At 41.0% G+C, this 11,223-nt stretch overlaps 1 protein-coding gene across 3 annotated transcripts in view; it reads right to left on the reverse strand.

Moving 5' to 3' along the window:
- Positions 1 to 352: 352 nt before the first annotated feature.
- The window catches only part of RAI2 (retinoic acid induced 2), a 62,356-nt gene continuing 51,485 nt past the window's right edge, over positions 353 to 11,223 (reverse strand). For 2 of the 3 annotated variants that reach the window (XM_014518785.2, XM_025201118.1), the window contains exon 2: positions 353 to 2,221. In XM_014518785.2, coding sequence (XP_014374271.1) covers positions 446 to 2,116 — 1,671 coding nt within the window. In that variant the 5' untranslated portion in view covers positions 2,117 to 2,221 and the 3' untranslated portion in view covers positions 353 to 445. Of the gene's footprint in view, positions 2,222 to 8,862; positions 9,053 to 11,223 lie in introns of those variants that run through there. The other variant, XM_025201117.1, reaches the window with a different exon arrangement.

Here is an 11,223-nt window from a genome sequence, read left to right on the forward strand (position 1 = left end):
ACCAATTAGCACATACAAACATTTATTTTGAAATGTCCATTCTACCCATTAAGAATTACATCATCAAAGCACTTTATGGCAGTGAAAATAGCTCTCACCCCTCTGACTCATCCATTTTTCCATTAAAGCTGCAAAATGTGCAATCCGCTTGAAAAATAAGTCGCTTTTTATTTACTTTTTCATGAAAAGTAAAAAAAAAAAAAATTAAAAAAAAAATCAATAACCAGAAAGACCAAACCAAAAAACCAAAAAAACCCCAACAAAACAAAAAAAGACGACAGCCCCAGCTTATAGGGAATCTACATATGAACTTCTTCCATTCCCCCCAAAAATAACTTACAAAGATAGTTTAAAAGTTTTAAATGCATTTTAAACCAAGTGCATGTTATTTTATTTTATTTCATAATAATAATTATTATATCTTAAAATTCTAAAAACTCATAATTTACTTTCTTGGAAAAAAGGCAGCGAGCCGTTGCTTCTTGATTGGAAGAATATGTATTTCCGGTGAGTTCATTTTCTTTAACTTTACACTCCTGTTTTTGACAGGTTTTCTAAGAGCTTCTGCATTATCCCTGGACTCTGGCTGATTCTTCACATCATAACACTGCAGCACAGAGTCCTGTGGCATGTCCCTTTTGAAGGAAAAGTTTTTGGTGGATACTCCCGAGAGGCCTTTTATCTTGCCACAGAAAATAGTGGGCACAGCATCTTTGACAGAGACTATCACTTTGGCTGTCTGTGAAGTGCTCACGATCTCAATATTATTCCCAGCCTTGGGCTCACAGGATGTTCTGCTAGTCTGATCCACCAGCCACTTTTGCTGTTGTCTCAGGAGCTCGGATGAGTTGCTACTGATGATTCTGCTGTCAACCTTGGCTGAGGTTTCATGTGGTTTTGAAGGGATGAAAGGAGCTGCAACACCAGAGAGTTTATCTGCCATGGCATGAGCAGCACTGTCCATTATGGAGCCAGAGGAAAGGGCACTAGCTGCTTCAGCCTGGACCCCCATACTGCCCGTCTTCCTACAGGAAGCAATGGACAAGTCTAAAGCTCCATCTTCAGGTGAGACCTGAGGACTGGCTTCACTTGCCTTTAGCAAGGGCATCGTTTTCATGGAGAGGTCCAGGGCTTCATTCTCATTGCTCATCTTGATGACAGTGTGGCGATTAAGTTGGGAAAATTCCCTTGTGGGGATGAAGTCAAAGGGTTTTGACTCCTCCTTCTCCAGAGGGGTTTGGGTGCCTTTGCAGGAATGTGGAGTGAACGATGGCGTCTTGGGGTAGTCCGGGTTGACCTTGGATTCAGGACTGTGAGGCACGGGAATCGGGACAGGGATAGGAATGGGGACTGGGACAGGCAGAGGAACAATCACGGGGTATGGTACCAGAAGGGTGGCAGGAGGTACTAATGGAGACAGAGGGGAACTAAAAGCCTGGGGTGGGAGAGAAGAGTAATCGGGAGGTGGCTGACAGGGAGTAGAGCCTAAGGTGCCCTGGGAAGGAAACAAATCCTGAAGGACTGCTGCAAACCCCGGTGTCTGAAACACTGGGGGTAGGACAGGCTCCTGGGTCTGGCTAGATGGTTTCTGATCCAGTAGCTGGGGTTGTGCAACAGGGGTGGAAGAACCCTGGAAAATATTGTTGTGAATGGGATTTGTAGCACAGGGAGCACCCTGAGGTAATACCAATGGAGAATTTAAATGCTGAAACACATGTTGCTCTAAGAGGACAGGTAGTGGAACCGGACCTTGAGTTGTCATAACGTAGGGAGTATTGTTGCTGGGAGTAATCTGAGGGGTGGTACTCCCTGCTACTTGCAAGTGTATTGGCAGAACCACAGGGCTGTCCCCTAAACAAATTGGCTGGAGCACTGTGGCTGCTACTTTAAGAGCGACCCCACTTTGGGACTCGGCAGGTGGGGTGAGGATGGAAGGGGCTGGGACAGTCACAAGTGGAGAAAGTGCTTTCTTCATCAAGTCTGTTGAGTTGATGTTCCAGGCTTCAGCTGTTATCAGCTGAGCGACTCCATTTTCTAGTTTATTGTTGGCTATTGTGGAAGGATTGCTGGTAACATCCATGGGCAGGTTTTGTGTGTCCTTATACAGTTCCTCCATTTTACAGGACTTCTGAGATTCTGCTGAATTCAAGTTTACATTGCTGTCACCAGGATCCGGCGTGTCTCCAGGCTGCCAAAAGGGTCTGCACCAACATAGTTTGGCCTGCAAAACAGAAACATATTTTAAGCAGTGCATAAATCTCTTTCTTAAGCTAATATTTGCAGCTGCCTTTAAAGAGCCTCACACACACGCACACACACAAAAGCCGTTAAATGTTTCCACACTTCAGGGTAACTGCTCCATTATACTATACAGTATATACACATATATACTGTGTATACATACAGCTATGAGTGCTATATGAAGAGTTCTGGAGTACTTGTACTTTGCAGTAAACACAGATAATTTACAGGACTGAAGAACAACTGCAGTCAAAATAAAAAGCCTCCAGTATACAGTTTAAATGAGAAGTCAGGCACTATATTTTACATTTTTAAACAAAGCTTCATGCCATGACAGTGCATGGCACAGTCAACAGCCACTGCACTGTTTAAACTCAATAAAAAGCACAAAAGCAAGCTTTCCTAAAAATAAACTGTTAGGAAATGTTCCACTGCGGGGTTAAGAAGCTTCACAATGAATGAAGGGTCCTCACTCAGCCTAAAATAATCATCCTTTTCAGTCTTTGAAGATCTTGCTAGAATAAATCAGACAATCTACTCATGCACTCACTAAATAACACATTCAAAAACTGCTGTTAACAGCATAACAAAGAGCAATTAGTAGCTCGGCAACACAAGCCTGTAGTTTGATCATATTGTTTATTTGATAAGGATGCTTTTCTTCCTACTACGAAAACCTCAACACTTGTCCTGCTTCAGAACTAGATAATGACAGTAATATGAACCAGACGTCTTATTAATAGGATAAAAAAAAATTAAAAAAATCAAAGCAACTTTAAATTCACTCTGACAGGCTAATCCTTTATCTTAACCAAGCAAATGTCAGTAAAAAGTGCAGAGATCTTTTCCCCGTATGAGCACTGAGAAATGTTAGCATCCTTCTTAAAAACATTTTCCTTTCTAGAAGGTATTGAATTCATAGGTATAGTTCTCCCCCCCCAGTACAAATTATTTTTACCATGAAAGCTGCCACATGCACAACTTGTCTTTAGGTTTTGCTCGTACAGTAGCACAGAACATGCTTCTCCTAATTTAAGTGCTGCATCTTGTCATGATAATTGCCATGGAAATTTGTCCATATTTAGTCCTGTTACCCTGGAGAAGAATAAGAGCACCCCGAATTTACATTTCCACTTACACTCAACTGAATTTTATGACCTAAAATGATGCATGCATTAATGTTCAGGCATTTGTTAGGCTTAACAGTTCAGGGGTTTTGTTCCCTATTATTCATTCAGTAGTGTTTGTTGTTGTGGTAAATGAAATGCAACTCCAAAATTTGACATTTAGAGCCTGCAAAGCACAAGAGTATTTCCATTGACTCAGTGAGAAGACCCCCAGGTGTAAATTTACTCATGTGTAAGTATTCACAAGAAGAGAGCTATAACCTGTAAACTAAAAAGGGATAAGAAAACACATGAAAGGATAAAAAAAAAAAAAAAGGCCAAGGTAGGAAAAAAAAAAATCACTCGTTAAGATATTTAAATGCCAAACACCAGACTTTAGGTACCATAATAAGTGGCAGATCACAAAGTGTAGATTGCTAATAATTTAGGCTGCTTAAGTAATATAGAAACCATTTATTTATTATTATTTTAGAGCACCTATTTCCCCTTATTACCATGCGGACCTGAGGGAATAACTGTAATTCCATGATATGCCTTGGATAATATTCACAGTTCCCCCCCACCTTTCTCAAAACAAAAGATAACTAAAGACAAACAGATATTTATTATTTTCAAAGAGTTTAAAAAAAATCACTGATTCAAAGAATGCCAACTGTGCTTGTTCTTTACTCTTCAAAAAGGCTATCTTGATTCTTCCTTACTTCAAGCACTTAAAATAAGGACAATGAAGATAAATACTTGGCAGGTTAAGATTTTTAAAACCAACACTTTTCAATTTCACTAATATTAACAGGAAATCCCTTTAAAAATAAATCTTTCACCTCTTTTTATGCCTCTGTTCTATGTTTAAATCACTTTCAAATTTCTTTCTTACTGTATTATATAAATATTGAAAGAAACAGCTGAGAATATCAGAACAATGTATTTTATATCACTATGAAATTACACTGGGTGTTTTTGACTGTTTTTATTTGACAAAGAGATCTCTGCCCATCAAAAATTAATGACCCAGCAGTGTTAGGAGAGAGCCTTCTAGTCCCCTGAGAAACCCACTTGATACTAAAAAAAATGGGGAAAAAATTAAGATGAAAATTATGCTATAGAAGAGACTTGAAGGATTAGTGTGCCGAACTGGCTTAGAGAAGGAAGCAGAGATAAGTGCAGGAGATGACAGTAAAACAATAAAATCCCACTTCACTGCCTTAAAAAGTTACTACGCTACAGGCAGAGGAAATAGCTAGACTAGGGAAAGACAACCTCATATATCATAAACAGACACCTTTAAAAATCCATAGGTATTTCTTCAGCACAGTAAAATAGTGTTTTCCATGCTGAGTCCCGTGTGCCTCTAGGATATATATTTTGTTGAAAATATTTCTGGCATTGCTAGAGGCTCTGGCCTGCCAGCAACAAGACACAATTTTAAGAGTAGAAACTGCAGTTTTAAGCATGGAAATTGCAAAGGAGAAAGGCGAAGGGGTTCAGTGTGTTAAAAGCTTATAATATAAAAGGAAAGTTGGGTTTGTATATTTTTAAAAAATTATTGTTGTTGGTGGTATTATTATTATTATTATTATTATTCTTCATGGCTCAAGTCTCCTAGCTGGTAGACAAGGACATATTATAGAACCCTGTGGGCAGCATGGAACAGATGAGATTTTTTTTTCCTTTCACACAATTGCCATTTCTGTCTGTGTTATAATGAGTCTCTGAATATATGGGGCTTTTCTTAAGACCCAGTTCTTGGAAGCCTGTGATTATAGGAAACACTCTCAGCTTTCTTCTTGAAAAAACCATGTTTTTAGTCCTTATGATTTCAGGGACATACTTGAAAATGTGATTCCCAAAAAGCTTATAAAACCCTGCGTACTGTTAAAATACCATGCTTTTAGAAACTACCCATGGGCCAATCTAGGATTTTAAAAAGGGGAGGGTGCAGATGGTGTGGTGCATCATTGTATATACCAAAACACATTTTTCTCCTGGTAAAAAGAAACTAGAAGCTGTGTTCACATGTTAAGGGCCTACAGCTATATTATTCTATTTAAGATCCAAGCAAAATCAAGTATAACTTTATCAGAATGTGGATCAATTTGCTATACCATAGGTTATGTAGGTTACGTTTTAAAAAACAATGAACTAGGCAAAAGTAACCAAAAGATGTTGCTTGTTTAGTCCTGTAATCGCTAGAATTAGATGCACCTCTTTTTCAGATTCATAAAAACTCCTGAAGCTTGAGTGTGCATCTACTGCTTCATTGGAAGTTATTTCCAGAGCTGAGTTCATGTTCACTTGGATTAACATTTTCACACCTAAATTAATGTTTTTAGTTAGAGTTAAAAACAGTTTGCATGGCTGTGAAATAGGAGCTACATTACTGGGAACAGCAGGGACAGCAAAATTGCAAAAGAAAGAATAGCTTGAATGTTAAGACCATTAAAATGACACGGGGTCATTAACACTTGTGCAACGAAGACTTTAGAAGGAATCAGGTGGATTATAATAAACCATGAAGTGAGATGACTCCCTCACAGCTGCCTGACTAGAAATGCTGCTGCCACTCCAGGCAGTTTGTTTTAAACTTTGGGTGGAGCAGGAATCAAAGTGGGTGCCGCTGCATCCCCCTCCCCCAGGGATCTGCCCCTGAAGCTGCCTTGTGATTTTTCAAAGCTTAAAGTTGGCAATATGACAGCAGGGGTGGAGCAGAGCAGTGGAAACAGTTCCAACCTTTTCTAGGATGTTACAAAGAATAAGGTAAGTCAAATACTCTCACCAGTCAGGACCAGTACACGCATTTTCAATATAAGACAGTAAGATGAAGAAGGCAGAAAGAAAGAGCACAAAATGTAGGTTTCCTTAAGGATTGATCATTGACGAGGTTTGCTGGGATATGCTCAGAGCATCCCCATCAGATTTGCAAAGCAGAATCTCCCATTCTGTGTGTTTGTGGCTTTCCTAAGTTTGATGGTCCTTGTAGCATGCTGTGGTTTGCCAACACTTCTCTCTTATGCACACAATAACTGTGCAACTGCTAGAAAACAAAACCTCGCCTGTACACGAGACAGACCTCACTGATTTCCGTGATAGTTGTCAAGCAATTGATCACAGGAAGAAAGTACAATGTATTTCAAGACCTTTCAAAGCACTGTCGTAACAATAAATTGTGGTGTCTACATTGAAGATATTGGAAAATCAAGCAGAATCATCCACAACATTTCCAAGCCAATCCAATTACACAATTCTTGGTTATATTAAAATTTTGTGACATACTGTGCGTGCAGAGGGAAACAGATCCAAGGCCCAGACTCTCAAAAGGTATCTAGGGGCTCCTATACACGTGCAGGAAGCTGGCTCTGACGCACATGCAATCCAGCACTGGCTTGAAATCCAGTGCATCAGAGCAGACTTGAAGAATTGGAAATAAACGTGCTCCAGCAGACTCTGGTGTCACATATATTAGTGTCTTCGCGCCGAAAAGTGGTGGCTCATTTAATTAGCTTTAGTTCAAAGTGCCCCACTGCTGTTTTTCAGCACAGGGGGGACACTGATACATGTGACGCTTGGGTGCTTTTAATTAGAAGCGCTCACGAAGCGCTCACTGATTAATGCCCCCTCCCTTCCCGTGCCTCCTGGAGCATGTGACAAAATTCCTAGGTGCCTAATTCATGGGAGTTATATGCTAAAATACCTGCGGATGTCTGGGACCATGTTTCATAGTTTCATAGTAGCTAAGGTCAGGAGGGACCTGAACAGATCATCTAGCCTGACCCCCTGCCACAGGCAGGAATGAATGCTGGGTTCACAAGACCCCAGACAGGTGATCATCCAACCTCCCCTTGAATTTGCCCAAGGTAGGGGTGAGGACCACTTCCCTGGGAAGTTGGTTCCAGATTTTGGCCACCCTAACTGTAAAATATTGCCTTCTGATCTCCAACCTAAACCTATTCTCCATCAGCTTATGACCTTTGTTCCTTGTCACCCCAGGTGGTGCTGGGAAGAAAAGGGCTCTGCCTATTTGCTGTTGCTGCCTATTTGCATGTATGCTTGGAGGATTTTTCTCTAATGGGTCATATTCTTCTCTACATTGTAACACCTGATTAACAAATAAAAAATGCAGCAGTCATCTGGGATAAACCTGAAAAATATGATTCAGCTCATAATACTCAATCATGGCTCTGCTATATTTCTCTCAGCATAAAAATGAATATGGAAAACTTTAAAAATATTACTCCTGCTTCAATGAATGTTGAATACCTTAAATTTCATAGGATAATTTTTCATCACATGCTACTGACATAACGTACACCTAATTGTGCAACTTAATATAATTTAGTGAAATCACCTTCATTTTACTTTTACTATCTATCAAAAGGCAAGGATTTCCTAGCGTGATATTTTTTACTGGACCAACTATGTAGCTGGGATAGAGTTAGACAAGCTTTCAAATGCAAGGCATTCTTCGTCGGGTCTTCAGGTCATCCCAATGTCTTGCATTTGTCTAACACTATCCCAACTACAGAGTTGGCTCAAGAAAAAAATATCACCCTAAGAAATCCTTGCCTCTTGCATAATTTCTGGACCATCATGGCTACATCACTTTTACTATCTACTAAGCTTCAGTGTGAGAAGTTCATTTAATTGCATTTTCCCCACTCACCTGTTTAATATTTGTTTCAATTGAAAATAAGCTCTTTGCACACTACAGACCTCCTGTAAATACCGCTGGGTTCCCCACTGCAGTGGTGACACAACTTAAAAGTGCAGAATATTATGCAGCAATATGTTATTCTCTAAGCTGCTGCATGTTAGTTATATGGAAATACTATTAAAAAGAGTGGTGATGAATTCTGTTGTGTTACGTCCTAATGATAATTGTGCAATTAACTTGCGTCAATACTGCTATGTGCTGTAAGGGGAAATAAGAATTCCTCTCTCTAAAATATAATGAAAATAATTATATTTTGCTTCCATGCATTTATCACATCTTTTACCTACTTATATTATTTATTTGCACAGCACCCAAAGTATGATAGACATTTTATTTTAAAAAGCTGTCTGCCATGAAGTGTTTTGTTTAGAAGCTTCTGAAAAAGTAGGGTTTTGTTTTAGCACATGTAAGACCTACGAATAAAAGCAGAATCTACAATCCTGCATGGGGAGAAAATTATGGCAGAATTTAGATTCCAGGGGGAAGACGGGGGTGGGGAAGAGAATCTTTTTAATCCTGTACTCAACATCATTAATATTTCTGTGAGGAGCAACCCGTACTGGGCAGTCTACACTCCAACAAATTTCCATGGAAATTTAGCCAGTTAGTCAAATTCTCCAGGGACAGAGTAATTCTGCTGTGGAGATTTTCCGATTTATAAAAACGTAACCAAAACTAAAATGTACTCTGCAGACCAGAAAGTCACGCCTGCGCGTTACCCCTCTTTCTGAAAACACACATTGGCAAAAATCAAGAAAACGCAAAATTACGACAGTTACTCCTCACTTGAAAGCAATATCTTGGGGGTGGTGGGTGGGGGTGTCTGTGTCTGTGTAGAGGGCCTTTGGTAAATGTCTTGCTTTTCATTTCTTCATCTTCTTTGACATTTAGCAGACCTTGTTGCCAGTCTGTAGGTTTAACTCTCTCTCTGTGGAAGATGACTTAAATGGCTCAGCCAGGGAACACTTTACAGAATCTGCAAAAAGAATCCATTTAATCATTTTAAAATTAAAAAGTTCTTGCCTGCAGCACCCATGTGTCTGGTATTGTATGGATCCTGGTACTGTATGGATCGCATCCAAGTATTGTATGAATTATTAGCAACACTACAAAAATAAGCCATTTATCATGTTGTTATTGACACGACTACAAGGTTATAGGACTTGCAGTTAGTTATATTTTTAATTAAATTAAGTTTGGGCACCCAAATCTCTACTTGGGCAGCCTCTCAGGCTTCCTAATAACTTAGGTGTATAGTATTCTGAGTTTTAAAATTCTGTCTCACGTGTCTCCTTACAATCACGTACTGGATGCAGCGAGTGTTGGCTGGGAATTTTGACTGAGGAGTGCCAGTTCTCCTGCTAGGACAAAACCCAGAGGGTTCCTGGCTAGATGGTCTTGCCCCTCCACTCAGGGTCAGAGTGATAGCCGTATTTCTGATCAGGAAGGAATTTTACCCCATGGTCAGACTGTTCCATTACTAAAACTACAAAAGGATTTGTAGGGGTTGGTTTGGAGGGATAGATGCCCTCCAGGTGACCCTTCCAGCCCTGCTTCTCTAAGATTTCATGAATGCCTCAAATACCAATGGGCAGAAATGTATTCAGCTTATACTGTCCTAATCGGTTTGTAGACAAAATGAGAGGAGTGTGTGCATGACACTTTAAAGCAGGCTAAATGCTTTTGCACCACTTTAATGGTGTTGGTGTTTGCACGCCTAGGCGGCATATTGCGCATTAAATCCAGCCACTGTAGGAAATTTGGTGGCGTAATGCGCCTTAAATGACTTGGGATGCAGCAAAGTAAAACTCCTTCGAGGAGTTTTCGTTTGCTGCGCCTACAGCCACGGAGCAAAGCACTGGGCTCTGTGCAGCTCCACAGCTCTGCAGGAAGCCCTGCAGGCAGCCTGGCAACAGCCTAGGAAAGCAGGCTCCGCCCAAGAAAAGCAGTGAGCCTGATCTTTTTTTTTCCCCCCCCTCTCCCCTGGAGCCTGCCTGCCTGAGCTGTGCGGGGGGCCCGGTGCTTCCCTCCACAGCTGTGATGCCTCCCCAGGACCGCCCAAGCCAGGTGCCTGCAGGGGGGTGCTGTCAGGGGGGCCTGCCACTGCTGCAGAAGGAAGCATCAGTCTCTCACCGCAGCCCAGGGACCACTCCGCCTGCTGGCAGCTTGCCCTCCCCTCCTCACTGGAGAGGCAGGTATGTCAGTGGGGCGTGTGCATCACTTGGGGGTTTAACCAGCCCTAAATTGAAGCAGTGATTTTTTACAACCCACTGCTTCAATTTAAGGCCCCTGTTTTGTCTACACATGCCCATAGAGAGGTAGGGCTGGAACAGACTTCAGAAAAAGTCATCTAGTCCACTCTTGTTCAAGGCAGGATTCTCTCCTACTGTACCATCTCAACCAAGTGTCTGTCTAACCTGCTCTTCAAAATTTCTAAAGGGAAATTCCACAGTGTCTCTGTATAGCCTGCTCCCATGCTTTAAAACCTTCCCAGTGTTAAAGTTCTTCCAAATATCCAACCTAAATTCCCCACACTGCAGTTTGAGACCTTTGTTCCTAGTCCCATGTCTCCACCCTCTCTCTAACAATCCTTTAAGTATTTGAAGATTTATCAAATTATCCCTCCTCAATCTTCTGTTATCCAGACAAAATAACCCCAGTTCTTTCAGCATTTCATGAGGGAGCTGGGGTGGTGCTAAAGTGCATAGCTGAGAGCCCAAAGGTTGCAAGTTTGATGCCCTAGCAGAAGCATACATGGTGTAGTAGCCCTGTCAGATTACAACAAAAATCTGCAGTCTGCTAAATACCTTGTCACAAGGACATGGGAAATGAAAGCCTTTCCTCACAGGTCACATTTCCCAGACTTCTAATAATGTATCTTGCTGTCTTTTGTACTCTTTCTATTCTGTCCACATGCATCTTGAAATGTGGGGGCTCAAAACTAGACACAGTACTCCAGGTTTGGCCTCCTTAGGGCTGAATACAGCAGAAGAATCACTTCCTTTGATTTGCAAGGAACATGCCTGTTAATACAATCCAGTATGCTTGGGACGTTTTGCAATAAAAGCAAGCTGTTGGCTAATATTCAGTTCCACCTCCCCCCGGGTCCTTCTTTTCAGTACTGCAGTGCTTTCCCAGTCTATATCT

This window comes from Alligator sinensis, unplaced genomic scaffold (genome assembly GCF_000455745.1).
Source record: "Alligator sinensis unplaced genomic scaffold, ASM45574v1 scaffold583_1, whole genome shotgun sequence".
NCBI classification, from domain to species: Eukaryota; Metazoa; Chordata; order Crocodylia; family Alligatoridae; genus Alligator; species Alligator sinensis.